At 40.9% G+C, this 21953-nt stretch overlaps 1 protein-coding gene across 1 annotated transcript; it reads left to right on the forward strand.

The window, feature by feature from the left end:
- Window positions 1-295: 295 nt before the first annotated feature.
- Window positions 296-21031, forward strand: LOC753653 (deleted in malignant brain tumors 1 protein). The gene is made up of 11 exons (XM_030997966.1): window positions 296-299; window positions 1274-1387; window positions 4252-4296; window positions 10919-10960; window positions 11576-11884; window positions 13584-13762; window positions 15710-15892; window positions 16600-16817; window positions 17175-17274; window positions 18277-18472; window positions 19924-21031. Exons 1-11 carry the CDS (start codon window positions 296-298, stop codon window positions 20082-20084), a joined length of 1551 nt encoding a protein of 516 aa, XP_030853826.1. The 3' UTR covers window positions 20085-21031.
- Window positions 21032-21953: the final 922 nt, after the last annotated feature.

The raw sequence follows: 21953 nt of genomic DNA on the forward strand, positions 1-21953 counted from the left end.
AATGTCCCCTACTTGTAAATTATTGGTAGACAGGTCAAATGGCTTAGTGAAAAAATAAAAAGAGTACGGAAAATTGCATTTTCATGTTGCGAATATATAATTAGCTGCTAATTAGCTGATTTGCATATAAAATGACAAATTGGTAATATTTGGTGCAGATACAACATGGTCTCTGAAGGAAACATTCCTGTAAAGTTTCAGCTAAAAAGAACATTGACAAAGTCCTGATATTATGTATGCTCATATTAATTAGCTGCTCTAGCTTAGTCATTTTTGGACATTTTTGCAACTACAGATGTGTAAAGTTGAACAAATTTGCATTGTAGACAACTCTGTGTGTTAAAACACAACAAATCTGCTCATTGATACTGAATTTACTGTGAAGTACCATAATCTTCTTTCTGAAAAATAAAATATTTGGCTTTGCAATACTTTCAATATATTCAATGAGATCTTTCATTCAAAATTAAACTTGTGCGATGTATTTTTTTTTCTGGGGTGCTCTACCTAGGAGTAGATCGGAATATTAAGGGACAGGGTCAAAACTGAAACGTGCAAAATATACCTTTAAGCACTTGTATTGTTATGCACTGCACTGTACATCAGCCCTACACTCTTCACCAGTAATCCACTTTTATAACTCAACTAAAGACATACATATTTCAGGTTGCGTACAATTAGTCACTGTTTTTTTGTCTTTCCCAGTTAGAATCATGAACAGATATTTTTGGTAGTTTTTCAGTCTCATCAGCGCCTTTGATTAGGCAGCTTGATATTGGCGCTTTATAAATTCCTGGATTGGAAAGAAAGAAGAATACACAGGCGAAAAGTAAAGTGCATTTTTCAACTTTTCACTTTTACCTTGCTCTTTATTTGTCTGTTGTGCGCTTTACATGACACTTTTGAAAGAGAATAAGATTACAGATAAAGCGAACACGGGTATCTAGAAATTAAAATGCTTACCAAAGGACACTAGCGCGTGGATTTGGCTTTAGAAGGTTTTAAATCGATCTGAAATTAGAACTATGTGTTTACCCCAACTTTTAATTTGATTTGAAATATTGGTGTTTTTTCATCTTCTTTTAAATATGAACTTTTAAAAAAGCGTATACGTATAGACCTGACACAGGTTCTTCAAAACTTCTATATAGAAAGTTTATCATTAAACAATTACATTGAATGAATAATGAACACGAGGGCAACAGCGTAACCAGTAAACTTAATTTTTAGCAAGTACAACAAATAACTTTTTAACAAATCTCTTCTATTCTAGGTGACTTTTGCCAAGGATGCTGTGAATGTGGTTCCATGGGAGGGTGCTTTTGCGATTCTGTCTGCCAGTCCCAGGGTGACTGCTGTCATGACTATGTTCAATTCTGCCCCAATGGTGCGTATCCATTCCGATTGATGTATGCGCGTTCCAAACTATTCACATTCAAATGTATATTTTAATAATGAAAATATTAATACAATTATCACTTTATACTGATGTTTGTGAGTGCTGTAAAATAGTCCCGATTTTAGCAGAGCTGCTTGTGGCATTCAAATAATGTCTTACCTACCGGGTAATCATGTGGAGTACATGATTACCTGGTCAGAATAGATTATGGTTTAGAGGGGCAAAAACAGATAAATGTTTTGCCCAAGAACATCAGGGATTTGAACACCATACCTTGTCATCCATAGTCTGGAGGTATATCCGCTAGAACACGACATCTTTAAGCACGATTACTTATTTCTTTGTAGCTGCGGGAGCCCGTTAGAACGTAGGTCTACGATGCCGAGAAGTTCGATTTCAAAAACCATCGGACTCAAGTGACCGTTTACTTTTGGAAATTCTCCAAATAGTTAATTGTAGGAAAGTCCAAAATGTAACACGACCATTTTACAATTATGAAGAAGAAAACAAAATAGAAAAAGTCTCATTTGTTTCACGTTCTACTCTGAATGGTCTATTGAACTTGGTATATCTTCCAAAAGAAAACTTTAAGGGAGATGGCGGTCAGAAATGCCCTTTTAGGGACGCCCCTTTTAGCAGATATTAAAGGTACTAAAGACCAGTTTTTGAAACCCCCCCCCCCCTCTCAAAAAATTAAATATAATCTCTCATTATCAATCATGTTTTGTGAAAGAATATGTTTTGACTAATATGTGATGATAAAAAATTTGCCGGGAAACCGCCTACTAATTCGTCCTTGTTTTCACGAAGTGACGGTAGTGAAAAATCGTAACGCAAAGTGAATGCAATCACTACCGTCACTTCGTGAAAACAGCGACGAATTGATGTATTTGGTATTAAATTATCATATCTACCGGCCTGGATAGATATCGCGTAGTCCCATTTACATCTTTATGTGTATAAAAGTGCTTGTAAATTTACCAAGACTGGGCCAAATTTCTTATTATTTTGATGATTCTAGAACCTTGCAGTACACACCAATACTTTTATGCTAGATGATCAACCACCCCCCCCCCCACTCCGGGGTCGGAATGACCGCATGCGTGTTACCAAAATGTCCGGTAAAGGGGTACTTTTCACGCACCAAAGTCCGGCTCGTACATACACAAAATTTACTTTACACACCGGACTTATGGGGGGCCGGGTGTTCAACCTTTTCTGATCGATTCCACAACGTAGTTTCAGTGTATGCAATCGCATGACCAGAACTGGGATATCAAGCCCAATATATAGTAAGACATCGTTCGTCAACACTAATCACAAGCGAACGATTTGATTCTGTGTAGATCATCAAGTAGAAATTAAGTTTGGAAATTTGTAAGGATGAATGCTTTTATTGCGCTTAAAGAGAGTGTATCATACCCAGGCGCGTACGCAGGATTTTTTCAAGGGGGGGGGGGTTTAACATTTATAAATCGGGCCGAAAATTTCGTAACGCCTCAGCCAGCCGCTGAATAAGCGGGGGGGGGGGGGGGGTAAGAGGGTCACTTTTTTTTTTTTTTTTGTCCCAAAAAAATCGCAACGACTCAGCCGACCGCTGAATAAGCGGGGGGGGGGGGGGGGGGGGGGGGAGGACACTTTTTTTTTTTTTTTTGGTTTAGAAATTTGAAAATTTGACATTTTGCTCCGTTAGGGGGGGGGGTCAACCATAAGAATTTTTTTTTTTTTTTTTTTTTTTTAATAAAAAAAAAAAAAAAAAAATCCAAAAGGGGGGGGGGGGGGTTTAGAGAAATTTAGGGGGGGGGGGGGTTTACACACACAAAATTAACAAAGGGGGTGTTTAACCCCCCCCCCCCCCCCCCCTGTGTACGCGCCTGATCATACCATCTACTTTTTTTTTGGACGACAGTTTTACTGCACGTAGTTCGGCGAATGGAATTGATTAACCGGGTCAGCGCGCTCGCGTTCGCGAAACAGACCGAAGTTCTCCTCACGCTTCGGTTTCACATGTTGCACGCACGTGAAGGCTGCGGTCGCGTCGTCCGTAGGCCGATTGGCCCCGGGTAGCGTTATTTTCTTCTGCGGCACAGATTTGGGCTTTTTTTTTAAGGGGTTTTGATTAAACCCTAACCCTAAAATTTCCCTTATGCTCAACACGCACCTTAACCCAATCTGTGCCGCCGAAAAAAACAACGCCCCCTGGTAGGGCCACGGGAAAGACACAAGGTCTCGTCATGATACTCTCCCTTTAACCTGCGAAGTTATCGTGACAGGTAACCATACTGAAGTATTCTTCGATTTAAAAAAAATAGCGGTAAACGTTGATTCCATGTCTTCCATGAAACTTGTGTTTCCAAACTTTTTTGAGGGTTTTAAATTAAGAAGTCTATTGTTTAAACAAATGTTTCGCCTGCTGCCTGTTAAACTCATATATTAACTTCATATATTTGGTTATATTGAATGCCGGAACGTACAGTATTTGTTTAACATTAGTGCATCTCAGTAATTAGAATGCGAAGTATTTGCCACTCTCCAGAGCTTTAAGAGCTTTAGGGCAGCTGGGCAGTAACAGTACTTTGCAGACACACATTTTGCACACCTCGGTTTGGATACGAGCGCGGTATAAATGGAGCTAGTAGTAGAAGAAGTATTAGGCCTAGTAGTACATGGACTCTTAATATACTAGTATATCAATTCGTCGACATCGTTTTCCAGATTGAAATATCGAACCCTTTAAAAAAAATCATTATACATCATGTACATGCATGTCAATCTATGATTTGATTAAGGGCTTTTTCATGCTCTGTAAGAACAGATAACACCCAAATCTATGTCTTGTGAATACTTTTCAGCAACTACAACCGAAAGTACTACTACAGGATGGACAAGTTACCCAGGTATAATACCGGCACTGTCACCCATAAAGTTTGAATAATTTTGTTTAAACTCTTTTCATGAAATGATTGTGCCACTATGATTTATTCATCATATATAGAGTTGATATATTTGCAGACACTTATTGATTAACTTCTTGCAACAAATTATATTTAAAATCAAACGACAGTTAACATTATACAGACTCTATATTTTGGTTTAAACAACATTGGATTTAGAGGCCCAAAGCAATACTGTCTTGTTTCGAATTTCCCACCTTGGTCATTAAACGAAAACACATATTTTTAGAGGAGATTTGACTCATGAAAATGTCTCATATCGAACTTACAAGAGTCATTCAGTCATTGATGTCGATGACTATCGAGTATGCTGGCCTTCCCTGACACGGATCAGTGAGTTCAGACGTCCTGGCATATTGTCCACAAGCTTGTTGATGATGTAAAAGGAGAAGGTTGTTGTAGTATCTTACTATGACTCTCAATTAAGAACTACTCTTGGAAACAGTGGGTTTGTTAACACTGAAGAAGTTATATTCTGATTTGTCTCGCGCTGCTTACATTCAGCCTTTCTGCTCATTCGAGTCCTCTCACATTGTTTTTGTTCTAGCCAAGAGGTGGCGCTGCACCTCTTACATCTTTCCCTTCATTTTACTTTTTTTTTTCTTTTTTTTTTTCTTTCAAATGAAAATCATGTAAACGCAAGTCCAAAAAAATAAAGTTTAAAATGTTAGACTTGAGGTTTCAAATCCAAATACTGCAAACAATATGCATAAATATCAGATGAAAAAAGTTGTGACAAAAGGGTTCCAAAAACCGGTTATAGTGATTTGCAAATTGAGCATATAATGAACAAGAATAGTTCAACTGTCCAAGTATGAGAATAATAAGCCTTAAAGGTCAAATGTCCAGGAGTTCGGTATAATGAACGAAATGTCCCAGAGTCCTTTATACCTCGTTCACAGTCTTGTCCAGCAATTCAGTCTATTGTTCATATTTAAGCTGTAGATCCAAAGTTGTTTGTTTCTCGAACACCTTCAAACTGAGTTCCTACTTCACAAAATCTTGGAGATAGGTTGGTGGACGAATATTGCGACCATATCTGCTTTTGTCTTCACTCCTCACTTGTGTTGTAATTTGGGCATCACCACTGCTTGTGGGTGGCTGTATCTGCGTACTTGGTTCAATTATCATCTCATCATCAGGCTCACGGCGACTCCAGGTTTCAGTCAGTTGGCGAAGATGTCTCCTATTTCTACGATAAGTAGCTCCGTCCTCTGTCATCACCACATATGAGTGTGGCTCTGGTGCCGAACGAAGGACCTTTGCTCTTCGCCACTCCTTTTGCCTATTATGTGGTTGGATGCGTACAACGTCACCTGGATTCAATGAGGCCATTTCTTTAGCTGACCGGTTGTAGTGTTGTGCTTGCTGCTCTTTGGTCCTCTTCCTCTGTTCTTCCAGCCCGGGGGGCACCTCGCATGTTAGTAGCTTTGAGGTAGTTGGTAGTGTAGTTCGGGTTCTTCTATTCATTAGTCGTTGCACTGGACTGGAAGTAAACCCGGGTGTTGGCGTATTTCTATAGGCCAACAAACTCAGATATGGGTGTGTGTGTCCTTCTTTTGCCTTCGTGAGAAGTGCTTTGGCGGTCTTCACAGCATTTTCCACTTTACCATTTGCCTGAGGATAAAGGGGAGATGTTGTTGTGTGCTTGAAGTCCCACGTGGCCCCAAACCTGGCAAATTCGTCAGATGCAAACTGTGGGCCATTATCTGTTATCACTTCCACTGGAATTCCATGTCGGGCAAATTGGGCTTTCATTTTGTGTATCACAGCAGCTGAATTTGTAGTTGTCAGAGAGTCTACCTCTATGAAGTTGGAATAGTAGTCTGTTATCACCAGGTAGTTGCGGGAATCAAGGACAAACAGATCTGCCCCTACTTTTGCCCAAGGTCTGTCTGGCACCTCATGCTGCTGTAAAGGCTCCTTCTGCTGTCTTGTACCCATGGCTCTACACACATCACATCTCTGTATGTAATTCTTCACTTCACTGTTCATATTGGGCCAATAGAGGCATTCTCGAGCTCTCTTTAAACAGCTGCTTTCTCCAAGATGAGATGAATGTAGTCGTTCGATCATGCCCTTCCTCATGCTATTTGGTATCACGACTCTTTCACCTCTGAAGATAAGACCATCCGAGATGCTTAGTTCATCCCTTATGTGAAAGTATGGTCTGACATCTGATGGGAGATCTTGTTGCCTTCTGGGCCATCCATTCATTACTGTTGCACGTAGCTCTTGCATCACCTCATTCTCTGCTGTGCATTGCTTTAGCTTTTCCAACAATGGTTTTGCAATTGGCAGGTGGTCCAACAGGTTGACTTGTTCCATCTCTACTCGTCTTCCATCCTCCTCCATTGAAGGTAGATAAGCTCGGCTAAGCGTATCAGCAATGTACATCTTGCTGCCCGGATGATAGATGATATCAGCATCATACGTTTGCAAGCGAAGAATGGGTCTCTGGAGTCTTTTGGGAGCTTGATGCATGTTTTTCTTTGTGATGATCTCCAGTGGTTTGTGATCACTTTGAACAATCACCTTCCTACCGTAGGTGTACTGATGGAATCTTTCTAGTCCAAAGGTAACTGCAAGTAACTCCTTCTCTATTTGGGCATAGCGTGTCTCTGCCTCAGTCAGGGCCCTACTTGTGTAAGCGATTGGCTGACCCGCCTGCATGATTGCAGCTCCTAGGCCTTTTTCAGAGGCGTCTGCTTGCAGAACAAGCTCTGTGTCCTTGTCAAAATACCTCAGTACTGGTTCTGAAGTTACTGCCTTCTTGATTCTCTTGATTGCATTATCATGCACATCCAGCCAGCACCATTCTACATCTTTCTTGGTCAGAGACCGTAGTGGTTCGCACATCTCACTCAGGTTTGGAAGGAACTTGCTCAGGTAATTAACGAATCCAAGAAATCGTTGTACTCCAGCAGCATATGAAGGATTTTGCATGTCTCTCACCGCCTTTATTTTTGCTGGGTCCGGTTTCAATCCTTCTTCAGTGATCAGGTGACCCATGAAGGACACTTCCTTCATTTTGAACTTCAACTTTTGTTTGTTGAGTTTCAGATTTTTCTCCCTGCATCTTTCTCACAGCTCTCTGTCATGGTCTATCTCAGCTTCTGTCACTGTTTCACCCTCACCATACACTAGTATGTCATCTGCTATTGTGCTCACTCCTTGCAGACCTTCCAGTGCTTCATCTAGCCTACGCTGACACTCTTCTGGTGCTGAGGCAATACCAAAGGGCAGCCTCTTCCATCTGTAGCGGCCGAATGGGGTATTGAATGTTGTCAGGTATGAGCTGTCTTCCTCAAGTTCTACATGCCAGAACCCATTCTTTGCATCAACTACTGAAAACACCTTTGCCTTAGTCAGATCTGGCAGAATATCCTCAATTATCTTCATTGGGTAGTGGTTCCTTCTGACAGCTTTGTTCAGGTCTTGTGGGTCTAGACAAATCCTCAATTTGTTGTTTGCTTTGTTGACACACACAAGACTTGAGACCCATTCGGTTGGTGTATCAACTGGAGCAACAATATCTGCTTCTACCAGCTTCTCCAGTTCAGCTTTCAGTCTCTCTTTAATAGCAACTGGTACTCGTCTAGGTGGGTGTACAACAGGTTTCACTGTAGGATCCAATTCTATCTTGTACTGGCCAGGTAGCTTCCCAACTCCATCATCAAACACATCAGCATACTCAAAACAAAATTGTTCTGCAGAGCTCATCCTTGGTGTGTCATTCACGTACATGATTTTCTCATGCTGCACCGTGATTAAGCCCATCAGTTGACTGGTCTCACTACCAAGTATGGGTGTCAGCTTCCCATTGTCCACAACGATGAACTCAACATCAAAGGCCTCCTGATTCTTGGGATTTACAACCTTTAAATGACATTTTCCCATTGGTTGCATTGTACTCCAATTGTACATAGACAGCAATCCCTTGGTTGGCTGGAGCTTTAAGGCACCTGTGTTAATGGCTGTACAAGGTAGGACATTGCAGGTTGCCCCGCAATCAACTTGAAACTTCACCAAACGTCCATGGACCTCCATGTTTGCAAAGATCCGTTTCTTTGGCCGTCCTTGAATACAGTTTACCTCTTCGGGTTCAAGAGTGATCACATGTAGTGTGAATTCTGGATCTTCCTCTCCTTCCTTGTAAACCCCATGTACGTTAGTCAGCGTAGTCTTACACTGGCTCTTAAAGTGGTTCATCTTTCCACATCGTGTACATTGTTTGCCAAAAGCAGGACATTTCTCCTTTATGAATTCATGGTCTAGTCCACAGAACCGGCATTCGCGTGGTTTCCTTGCTCCAAGCATCTGCTTCTGCGATCGACTGCCTTTGATAGAGATTTTTACTAGATGTCTCTCTGACTGCATGCATTGTATCTCGATCTAATACACCTATCCTACTTTTGGTCAGTTCTGATGCACGGCATATCTGGATACAGCTTTCTAGAGATAACTCTGTTTCCCTCAACAGTCTCTCTCGCAAAGTTGACTCTTTAATTCCACATATAATGCAGTCTCGAAGCAAACCATCTGCCAGGGTAGAGAAATTGCATTTAGCAGCAAGCAGTTTCAGTGCTGTCAAATATGTATCAAATGTTTCTCCGGCTTGCTGATCCCTTGTAAAGAACTTGAAACGATCAACTGTTTCATTACGAGGAGGATTACAATGGCGGTCAAATGCTTTAACAACCTCATCTAATGTTTCAGTTTCTGGCTTGATTGTTTGATACAGCTCTCTGCCTGTACTGCCAACAAGGTATAACAACATCTTTACCTTGGTTTGATCTTCCTTGCTAGCTATCGCTAGGTCTAGATACAACATCAGTTCCTCCTTCCAGAGCTTCCATACCTGCGGGAGGTTTTGCGCCTCCAAATCTAGCTGTTGAGGGGGCTTTAGTGCTTCCATAGTTGCACTAGCTTCCACCTTTCTGTTTCACTTATCAATCAGAGAAACTATGCCTAATGTCAATGGTAATGGAGACTGTCACTTTTGTTTTCTTTCCCTCTTTTGACTTGTAAGACTTCACCTTCCACTATGTTGCTATGTATATCTCCTTCTCTCATTCATGTCTTATGTAGACATATCTCGACAGATTGTGGTAAGGCTTAGTTAGACATAGAGCACTCGGTGACTAGGTAAAGATCTACGTACTCACGTTCATATCATTAATATCTGAGTCACTCTGCCCGGTCCCACATCTACAGTTCCGCGTAGTGCTCTTCAAATCTAGTAGATTATTAAACAAATAACTGCTTCAAACGTCGCCACTTCTGACATCATGTTGTAGTATCTTACTATGACTCTCAATTAAGAACTACTCTTGGAAACAGTGGGTTTGTTAACACTGAAGAAGTTATATTCTGATTTGTCTCGCGCTGCTTACATTCAGCCTTTCTGCTCATTCGAGTCCTCTCACATTGTTTTTGTTCTAGCCAAGAGGTGGCGCTGCACCTCTTACAAAGGTGTCCTAATCTTCAGCCAGAGCCCGGGCTTACTCTTGTAGAGTTTGAGGAGTATTGTCCCTCTTATTGATGGCTCGGCCTAAGCATCTCAGGCATGCTCGTTAGGGTTCACATCAGGCGAGCAAACAGGCCATTGCATCTGATGCACCCCTCTGCATCAGGAAATTCTCTCATCGTAGCTGGTCTAGCGTTGTTGTCTTGCATCTGAAAGTTGATCCATACACCCTTTTTGTTTGTGACAGTCAATGGTTCTCCATGATGTCTCGATACACGACAGCGTTGACGCTTACATCCGGCACCATTAATTGCGTTTTCCTCCGTTTTGAAAGCCTACCCATACAATTACTGAGCCGTACCGTACCGTACCATATCCTGTGCATTTACCACATTGTTTACATTGTTTTAGTTGCACGCATCTGGAGCGAAGGCAACCTGCATGTAATCGAGAGGGCCTATAATTCCAAAGACGCAAATACCTTCAATTTAATATAAGAAATATGTTTCGTGATTCAATTTAAGATATATTCATCTCGTACCATTATATTTCAACCTCGGCCTGCGGCCGCGGCAAAATTCTGGAATTTCCAAATTTGTCGGTCCCTACATTTGGTTATAAAAGCTGCGCTATATAAATTTATTATTATTATTATTATATTATTATATTGATCTGAACGCCGGAACATGCAATATTTGTAAACTATTATTGCATCTCAGTAATTAGAATGTGAAAGTTGTCCCACTCTCCATAAAGGTGTAGTAAATGGGTTCCTCTAGGAATCTATTCAATGAATGCTTTAAGCGCTTTCGCTTTGAACATCCCCTGGGTTTGGATACGTAAACGATATAAATGTAGCTAGTAGTAGAAGTGGTAGTACATGTAGTAGTAGTAGTAGTAGTACATAATTCTACACACAAGACTTTCATGTCGTGTTCTATATTTTCAATTTGGATGGATCATGCAGCTGGAATATTAGGTATGAATTTATAATGATGTTCAAGTAACCGACCTTAGTTTCTATTCTCCATCCGCCTACTTTGACCTTATCCATCCCCAATTTTTATGTGTCATTTTTCCTCACTTATATTAAAGATTCCACAACTAGCCCGATCCCAACTGAAGCACCTGGTACTGGTAAGTCTATGTGCAATGACTTGGAACATGGCATCCTTTTATTAGGATTGTTTGGATTTTTTGGCGGCATGTTATTCATCTTGTTACGATGGAATCCAGGTGTATCGCACAACAAAAAATATTTCATCTTCCAATTGTCATCCATAACTGAATAACCTCTCAATTTGACAATGACTAACTAGATTTTTGACTAGCTAGATGGATAAAAGACTATCGTTGTACCGGAGCTATTTCAGAAACTTATTTGCGATTGATATCAATCACAAATTAATATAGGAGAGTATATTGCAAACTTGCGATAGATTGGAGGACTTGCGTTTGATTCGCACCAATCGCAACTCTTTATAAGACAGAGCACAGGTTGTAATGTCGAAAGTTGCATCTATAAGGGAATATGCCGCCGGATTATGTCAACTAGGTTACGATCATATTTGCCAAATAACAAAAGACTAGAAATGGCCCCAAATAGTCTAAGGATAACCGTCGTCTTCGTCTCCTCATTCTTATCCTTTTTAATTGTTACAAATATTCTTGGAATACTGCCCCAACCCGTTTGTTGGCAAAATACCACTGCGTACGTGTTTAAATGGTTCCATGCTTTTATTTCTTCCACAGTTCGTCTCGTGAATGGTATCGGAACACACGAGGGAAGGGTAGAGGTATTCTACAGCGGATCTTGGGGGACCGTCTGTGACGACTATTGGGGCATAGAGGACGCACGTGTGGTCTGCAGAAGTCTAGGCTTTGAGGGTGCCCTTAGTGCCCCAAGGCAGGCCCGCTTCGGCCAGGGCAGTGGTCCTATTTGGATGGATAACGTTCATTGTTTGGGCAATGAGGAATACATCTTCAGCTGCCCGCATAACAGTTTCGGAAGTCACGACTGCGGCCATTGGGAAGATGCCAGTGTCGTCTGCTTGCCTGATCGTAAATACGTCTAATTTCGTATTGATTTTTTTCTTTTCATTTTTCAATGCTGGCAGTGCCCTCTGTAGCCCAGGGGCGAATCCAACCGCCGTCAGGAGGAGGGGGCGGGGGCACAAATCGTGAGAAAATATTTAGCGGCGACTCAGCCAGTCGGTGAACGAGCAGGGGGCGCTTTAGTTTTTTGTTTAAAAAGATAAAAAATTAACGTTAGCATCTTATTGTTGTACCATGTTGAACACTAGGCACTATATGCCACTACCACTATCACAACTTAAAAAACGCCTCGTGTGCACCGGAGGCACATACCTTCTATTGGTGTGTGCTGCAAGGTTCTGGAGCGATCAAAATGATAAGAAATTTGGCCTATTCTTGGTAGTAACAAGAATTGTACACAGAAATATGTATATGGGACTACACAAACACGTGGCCAGAAAATCAGGCCTTATTTTTAAACTGTTAATATTATGTTTCACCTCTCCCTGAACTCAACCTTCTCTTTCAACATAATTACATAAATTATTGAGCAGAGCTTAAGCTACAGTCCCATATACGTACCGTCCCGGACCATCCCGGACCCCATGGTGATCCGGGATTCGGTCCGTGTTGACACCGTGTTTGTGGTCATGGTCCTGGATGGTCCTGGACGGTCCTGGATGGTCCTGGGCGGTCCGGGAGTCGACATGTTTTGACGGTCAAAAACTGCCTGGTCACGGTCCGGGACAATAGTTTGAGTAGCCAGGGTCATCCGTAGTGGCGGTCCGTGTTGACTGGCAGTCCAGTGAGTTATGACCGCCCAGGACCATCCAGGACCATCCAGGCTGCCAACACGGTGTCAACACGGACCGAATCCCGGATCCGGATGGGGTCCATTCCGGGACGGTCCGGGACGTATATGGGACTGTAGCTTTTAAAGCATCACACTTTTTTGAACAAAACTCCCGGACCAGGATCACCCCAGACCATGGTCCGGGATGGTCCGGAGTGGTCCGTGCTCGTCCGTGCTGGACGGCATATGGGACTGGGGCTTTACTCAGTCTCTGGTTGTGTCAAATAAGTCACAACTCACAAGCAGAAGAGTACAGGGTCCATTGACTTCAGATTATGCATATACCACTCACGACTAAGGAGAGCTGAAGGTGCTAACAGATGAAGTAAAACCTTCGTTATGGTGTGCTTGCAAACTACTCGTTGTACACGCGGCATCAAATCGGTGATGCACGACCGCACCTTGTGAGAGTGACTGCGCGCTAAAACTGAATTGCAAAACGAGCAGCACAAACAATAAGTAATAAAGGAATTATGCCATTCTACATCGACCATTCAGCAAACGCTTCAACGCATGCTTTATTGGATTCATAATTTTGTACGATTACACCTTCACATGAAAAAAAAAACCCGAATTGTTTGCTTGTTTGGGTGGGGGGGGGGGTGGTTGCTCACATGAACTCAATTTACCTTGACTTTGACATCAACGTTCAATTCATTTTTGTATGTTCACTCTGGAGAGATGATTTTGTTTAAAAACTTAAATTTAAAAAAAGTCCATAAAATATTAATGTTTTGAATTTGAAGAAGAGAGATATAATAAACCCTTGCACATACACTCTCTACACTCTTACCATGTTAGGTCCATACATTGCAAGAACAAGTACTTCATATTATGATAATGGACAAATATTCATTTGATATCTTCTCACAGAGGCAGAACTGACTTGTGACAGCATGTCGATGACGCTTATAATGGACAGGGCCCTTCTCGAGATCGGCGACGACGCCCGCGATATCCAGTTTGAAGACGAGTCTTGTGTTGGATACGACCACGATAGTCAGCATGTTGCGATCACCACCACGTACGACAGATGTGGTACTACGCAAGAGGTATGGTCAATAGGTCTTTATGTACCATTGATGCATCACAAATATACTACTTGATGAAGATTTCAATAACAAACTCTCATGAATCGCTGTTCCATTCTCTCAGTGACCATGTTAATTATCTATATTTACAAGTGCTCGTAGGAGATTATTTCCCATCAGTAATACACATATACTTAAATAACGTCAGGGTTCTGCATACATGTCTAACATCTGTTTCACTATGAATATTTATATACCTCACTTAAGAAATCCAGCCATCTGATTGGTCGAAACTGCATTCATAAACTTTAACTATTTCTGTAAAATTCCCAGTAACCATGGTTACAACAGTTCTAAAATCCCAGTAACCATGGTTACCGGGAAAATAGTTCAGTCTCCATGGTTACCCCATAGGTTTACATGTTAAAAAATGGTTTGAGCGATCGAGGATACCGTACGTGTGCGAAGAATTGGTCGGTATTTTCATACAAGACAAGACAATTCCAAACAAGTCAAAAATGGCTCAAGAACCTCTCCCAAGATTTCAACTTATCAAATGCAAGACTCGCTGACAGCAAGAACAACAAAAAGGGTACGTGAAATTATCCATAAACATGTTCGTTTAGTAGCTGAAAAAGCATAGACGTAGACTCTAGACGAAAATAGATCTAGTTGTCGGGGTGTCTGATCGCGCACCTGATGTTGTGTGTTAAAATTCTTCTCATAGAGTTTGCACGCAATGCAGTCGCTATGCAGTCTACGTGCATTGCGCGACCATGCAAAAAAAGTCAAGTTTTTTTTTTTCAATTCGAGATTCAAACCTTTATCTGTTGTGATCCTGAAGGTGATACTCAATAAGTGAGGTGTCATATGAAAGCGCAGGTTCTTCTCCATATTACCCATAGGGCCGGCCCACCCCCAAAATTGTATAAATATCTTGCTTAGACTAGAATCTAGATCTAGTCTACTCTCAAAGATACACTCATAAAAAACAACTGTGCAGATAAACTAGAGAAAGGCCAAGGTGGTGTCATTATAGTTGACTCTTTTGTTTTTGGCATATAAAAGTATTAATGACTGCTTTAATATTCGAGAAATAGTTGTTTTTATACGCTCTCGGGAAGGTTACAATTGGGCTATTGCCCTCGGCACGCCTCGGGCAATAGCACAATTCTAACCTTCCCTTAAGCGTATAAAAACAACTATTTCTCTCAAAGCAGTCATTAATACTATAATATTGGCTAAATGAAAAACACAGGGAGGTCATGATCATCGATTTGAGGGGGAAATATCTTTTTTTAGATGCGTCTATTTCAAGATTAAAATATGAAAAAACATATTGAAGCTGTCTGTCAAGCCCAATGTATTTCTTTCCCTTTTTGAACACGATATTCTCGGCCCAAAGGACGTAATCTTCAGAGGCGGATTAAGCGTAAACCTGGAATAGAACACCGAAGTTTAGATGGCAATGGAGACTAAAGATGAACAAAATGTTGTTCTTTGTCTTTATTCGTACTTTTTGTTATTATTCTAGTTTTCACCTTTAATTTCTGGCACACCATAGTAAATATATTATTAGATATTTATATAGTTATTGAGGTTTTATATCACCTTCGGCCTTGTAGAAGTGTTGTAGTATACTCGATATAGTCGGTGAATTGTGGACACAAGGTACGGGTGAGAGTCCCTCCCATACATGTCTTTCGGAAAACACTTTTAGTCTACATTTGCTACTCTCCAGTCAGATGGGTTATCCAGTAAGAAGAAACTATTTATCCATTTCTTATAATCATAATTATTGTCAGCATTGATATTATTACCATCATCATCATCATCATCATCGGAAGACAACTAAAACGTTAAACTGTTCTAAAAAACGGCACACTGTTATCTTTTGGTCCCCATAACAGTTTCTCTATTAACATTTTCGTTTAATATTCCCTCGCCCCTTCCCATCAATACCTGCAGCAAGACGACGACTACATAATATTTACCAACATGGTGACGTATTACAAGCCTCGCCCTGAAAATGGAACTGAGCTCATTACCAGAGAACACTATCTTCATATCCCTGTTACTTGCTACCTGGAGAGGACGCAGGCCTTGGAAGAGTCCTTCTTGCCTCAAGCAAATCTTTATCTTTTTGAAGAGGTGAGGATTCAATTACTTTGTAGCTTAATGTAAAGCGAATTCTGGTAGGAGCAACGTGGTATGTTGGTGGAGACGTCGTGGAATAGTTATTCACTTGGATATCAATCCACGGGTTGACGGTTCTAATCCCAACTCGGCACTAATGTCCTTTGGCACGAACAGTGTAATCATGTTCGAGGGCCAGGAGCACGACGGGGTGAGGACATTTGCGCGAAATAAATTAACCGAAGTTTGACGTCATGCTGGCTAAGTTGTGAAGGTTGCTGGATCCAAACAATGTTTGTGTCAAACAATAGTCTGGTGATCACACCAGCCCCAAACATTGAATTCGCCCTACTCCAGCCCGTTGCTTAAATGATTTGCGGTGAACCTCATGTGCAGACTCTGTTTTTAGAACCAGTCACCCAAACGACGACCGGATATGGCATTAGCATTTGGGTACTGTGTCAGAAGACACCATTAGCTTTTCATTTTTTATTATCATTATCATTGTTATTATTATTACTATTATTACCATTATCATTAATCTAATTATGAATATTAACATAATTATTATTGTTATCATTTGAAATTTTGTTAGTTTATATGTCTCGACCAAACTTTTCTGGTACATTTTTGTGTCCCATATACCCATCTCTCTCCCTTAGACACACGTATAAGTTGAAATGTATCTCTCTCTCTCTCTCAAATGTGTACTCACTTTCTAGGAAGGGTACGGCGAGTTCTCGCTTAACCTTGACCGGTATACAAACTCAGGCTTCTACCAACCTGCAAACGATTCCGGCGAAGTTACACTCGGCGCCCCGCTATACTTCAGCGTCGGCCTGACGTCCGTCACGAACCTCACGCTTCTCATCGAGTCGTGCTGGGCAACGAGCTCGCCGAGCCCACGGGACGACCATCGCTATGATATCATCGAGAATGGGTGGGAATTGTTCTCTACCTTTGCTTACTCATTGTTTATCGCGTTGACTCTTGCATTGCATCCACCAAGTAAGAGCAGTGCACGCCCTCTCATGAATAGGCAAACACTGTACCATTCCTAAGGGGTGGACTGACTATGGGGAGTTTCCCACTATTTATTCTGCCACGAGGACCGGTCGATTGGTGCTCTGGTGGCCGGTTGATATATGTATCCTAGAGGTTGAGTGGGCCGGTCGTATCGAAATTCTCAACCGAATTTCAGTCCTAGTCCGCCAATGCATTAGCCTAAATAATAAATGCACGACGTACTTCATCATGACAGCCAATTTATTTCTAAAAATGTGTTTGTGTTTTGTAGATGTGCCGTGGACAGCACAACAGTCATCTACAATTGGCTCTCTCCAACTTCCAAGGGATTCAGTATCGCTGCTTTCGCCTTCATTGGCGATTTCGACAAGGTGAGTGTCAAGTACAACAATGGCCCTTTGTACCCCTCGTATCCGTTACACCCGATGCGTCATTGTATTGACGTAGTACTGCGTCAGTGATTAATGTGGTCTCCGATGCGGCATGTGAAAGTGACAAACGGTGATTCTAAAATGAAGGATGGGCTTAACTTAAGAATACCCCCACCTATAGGGTTTATGAACATAAACATCAATGACCTACGGTTAGAGTTAAGGTTAGGGTTATGAATAGGATTAGGTTTAGTGCTACCTAAGACACTAAAGTCCTCAGATTTAGCTTCATTGATGAAGCGTTGTGTAACCTACGAACGTCTGGTGGGGTATTCTAAAGTTGCTCCGAATGGTGCAGACAATGAGTTCAAACGGAAGCATGGGCTACTTGACTTAACCACAGGTTCGGTTAACTAGCACAGAAGCGCAGCTAATAACGCAATCAAAATGACACATCATAGGCAACTGGGGCTTTATTCTAAGCTCTACTGACGTACGAATGCATCAACAACTGGCGCAGTCTTTCACATGCCAATTGGGAAAGACACCACACAATTAACGAATGAAAAACTACAGTGCAAAAAATATTGACTTAAATTACCGTTGCATGCTAATATTCCTTCAGTTTCTTGATTAAAATCTCAAAATCAAGTACTCATTAGGTTTGTATTGCTATGCGTTTATCTGTTTTATTAACTCGCAGGGTAATCATGGTTATGGAGACAAATTTTCTGTTTTTATGGGCTTAGTGCTTGGTACCTATTAAGGAATAAAGCTTTTGGTTGAGTAAGCCTACTGCATTATATTCAGTAGACGTAGTAGGAGTCTTAGAACCACCGCACACTATAATTAAGGTCCTCTTTAGCCTTTACATTCGAAATGTGGAAATTATTATGATTCACGATAACAATTTACGATTAGCGTTATACCATCTTTTATGTCGTAAAGATGCTTTGCATTTATTTTTCACCTTCTAATTAGCTCTGTCGTCTCTCAAAACAGGTTTATGTTCACTGCTCAATCCTGATCTGTGACAAAAACGACTCGGGCTCCCGCTGCGCTCAGGGGTGCCTGGCACGAGCTCGTCGTAGTCTGCAGCCGGCAGGCTCGGGATCCAAACCTCACACCATCACGAGCGGACCGCTCTCCGATGCCTCACGCTCCCAAAGGGCTATGTTGCTTGATAGCTTTGAAGATGGTGAGTCGTTTTTGAAGAGTACATTATGTCCTGTATGTTCATGGTGCATTAGATAAGACGGCATCTGACAATACCGATTAATGCAAAGGAATTCATGTCACATGAAACAGCGAACATTACAAGACAATGTGAGCAGCTTACAGATGTAAAAGTCAAATGTTCTGCAGGCCCGGGCTGCGTCTTATTTTTTCGTACCACGGCGAGCCCAGATTGAACTCGCGAGGTAAACCTGCGCATGCACACTCTCAAAGGGAACCAGCGCATGCGCACGTGGAATCCGGTAGGGTGGTTAATAGGGTGATAGTAATTATACAAATCAATCTGTCATCAACCCATCGTCAGCTCAATCGGTAAGGACAGCGTGTTACTAATAAAACTTTGGAGTTGCCGTGAGGGTTCAAATCTCAGTTTATTTACTATTTTTGCCTTTATAAATAGTGAGGCAAAGCAATAAATAATCAAAGTCGAAATGTTTGTGACCTCATTGCAAGCTCTCGTTGCTTGTTATGTATAAAAATGAGTTCATACTGGAATCTGGGCTCGCCGTGGTACGAACAAATAAGACGAGCCCGGGCCCGGCGTCTCCCAAAATTAAGACGCACCCGGACCGCTGTGATTGGTATATTTAGCACAATTCCAATGATTTCATCGAGATATATATCGTGTACCACTTTCGTAATGTAGGCTAAACCAAATTAAATGCATATGTCACTGTGAAGTGTCTTGATGCTAGGTAGGACTAACATTATTGTTTGTCCTGGAATGCTAATTCCAAACAATATTTGTTGCTTGCCCTACCAAACAACACGTAATGCAATTTGCATTATAACTATTAAAATACAATCGTTCGTAACAGATGAAGGAAGTAATTCGTATCCAGGTGCCTCACAAAGACGTTTAAATGAATCATATGACATTGCGGAAATGCCCAATTGATTCAGAACGAGTACCTGATTTTTTAAAAGGGACCACGGGCACTATAATTCTGTAAAACTTTATAATAAGCGCGAGAGAGGAAGAAAGAGACGTCCCGAGAATAAAAGAAATATTCCTATTTCAATAAAAAGAAAAGAAAAAAGGGTTGATAACAAATGTATGTTGCCGTGGGGTAAAACGAATTGAATAAGTGGGTCGTTATTTCGAGTTGTGTACTACAGTATTCCCCTTCTCTTTTGCAATGGTTGTACCACCACCCCCCCCCCCTTTCCCCCGTTCCTACCCGCCAGTGAATAAATCAACACATTCAGCTTGGCATAGGTCTTGGTAATAATAGGCTTATTACCAAGATGGTGCCTTGAGATTCCCCGAGGATCGATAGTTGTGCAGTTTAATGTAGGTACGTGTTTATTATTAGTTTTAACCCTAATAGTTTCATTATTATCACTAGTATGGTCATCGTTCTTATTCTTATTTCTTATTAGTGTCGTGTTAACTTGTTTATCACTCTCCAGGACCCGAATCTCATGACCCCCTGATGATCGTTGCTGTGAGCGCCATCTGTGTTCTCATCGCTCTTACTGTCATCATGGCGCTGATGATGGTGCGCATGCGTCGTCATCGCCACGAGCTGATTGGCTATCGCAGAGTGGGCGTTACCGAGAATGGCTATTAACGCTTGAAGAGAGAGAGAGAAAAAAATACATCGATCTGATTGGAGTAAAATTACAAATACATGTATAATTTTAAAGTGTCAAAGCTCCTCTTAGGCTCTTCGCACGGAATCAATTGTAATATGGAAATGTTACCTCTGTAATATGGATTCAAACATCAAGATAAATACTACGATTTTTTATTAATGCAGTCTCTTGGTGAAGGGTATCTTATTGGTGATAAGAAATTGGAGACGGTGTCATGTGCTTTGATTCATATTTTTTTTGCCCATAACACTTTCATTTTTGTGTGATAGTCAAACAGATATAAAGAATAGTACCTTTAGGTGGAAGTAGGAAGCCTTTAAACAAATGTATATACACCTGTATAAATATGTCTTCTATGCAATCCCATATATTTCTACACAGATCTTCTCAAACTATTTTCTTCTTTCATTTAATATTCGTAATGCTAAACTTAAGTACATGCAGAACCTAGTTGCGTATTGTTCCATTGTCCATTTTAATAATGGCAGAATCTCTCTAAATTGTTACTTTTCACATAGGAGATAAAGATTTCATCTGCTTTTCTTTGTTGGTATCAGCAGTGCGTAGGGATATGAACGTCATAAATTGTTGTGTTTTGTTCTCGTTTTTTTCTTCTGTTAAGTATAACTCGATCGCAAAGACTTTCGAGATCACTTTCAGAGTTCGTAATAACGTCATTGTAATGTTCGCACACTCTAAGGTGGCGCACATGGCTATTGAAATCGCTCTAGGTTGATTTCTCGAAAGTTTTTGAGCTCGGGTTACATGTAGATCTTTCAGATATAGAAATTGAAATCGAAGGTTAAAGCGTTCGCCTTTTGGTTTATCCTTTTCGTCAACTTTCATTGGAATCGAAAAGAAAATGATAATTGTATAATACATGTAATTTATGTTAAAGGTACTATGTCCCATTTGCAGGCCAAAAATGAAAAGGTTAAATTCCAACGGCATTTGAAAGACAATACTAATTTAGAACTTCCCTAAAAAAAGGGGGGCTTGAAAATATCTTTAAGTGGGAAAATAACGACTATTAGTTGTCAAAGCGACTTAGGAGCTATAGAGCCAGTAAGTAATAGTCTGATTTTTCAGACCATTGTACCGAATGTTCGTACGTTTTATGCTGGGCAGAGATTCAATAAGTTAAATTTTGGCCATTATAAGAAGTGGGTTATTGATGTAGACAAATGCTCATGTACCCTTTACAGCTTATTTTATGTATGTTATTACCAAAGATGAAAAAGCCAGTCAGTCACTCAAAAGTGTCTGACAGTGAGGTCTAGCAAGTAAACGGGGTTTCTTGCATAATTTGAATATTAGGACACTGCTAATGTTTAAATTTCACAGATAGGACATACATGATATATTCATAATTCCTGCAAATTTTAACAAAATTTGATGTTGGCTGCAAAAGGGACATAGTACCTTTAAGATTATTCAGTTATAAAAATATATTTTCCACCTTTCTTCAATTTTCCTCTCAAAATATGTACTAAGGCGTAGTTATTGGTTAATTAAATAATGTTCTACCTAAATCTGTGGTATGTCTTTATTAATTTATGTACTTGTAGTTGTAGAAGACACCCCAATTCCCCTCTCTCACTCTTTCTCTCTCTCTCTCTCTCCCTCTCTCTCTCTCTCTCTCTTTCTCTCTCTCTCTCGCTCTCTCTCTCTCTCTCTCTCTCTACATCTCTTCCCTATCTCTCGCTCTCTTTCTCTATCTCTCCTTCATTCTCAATCTCTTCCCCTTCTCTATCAATTATCTTTCGCACGTTTCTTTCTACTCCTCTTTTTCTTCAACTTGCTTTCTCCCCCTCTCTTCCTCTCTCTTTCTCTCTCTCTCTCTC

This window comes from Strongylocentrotus purpuratus, unplaced genomic scaffold (assembly GCF_000002235.5).
Source record: "Strongylocentrotus purpuratus isolate Spur 01 unplaced genomic scaffold, Spur_5.0 spur5_scaffold_4, whole genome shotgun sequence".
Taxonomy (NCBI): domain Eukaryota; kingdom Metazoa; phylum Echinodermata; class Echinoidea; order Camarodonta; family Strongylocentrotidae; genus Strongylocentrotus; species Strongylocentrotus purpuratus.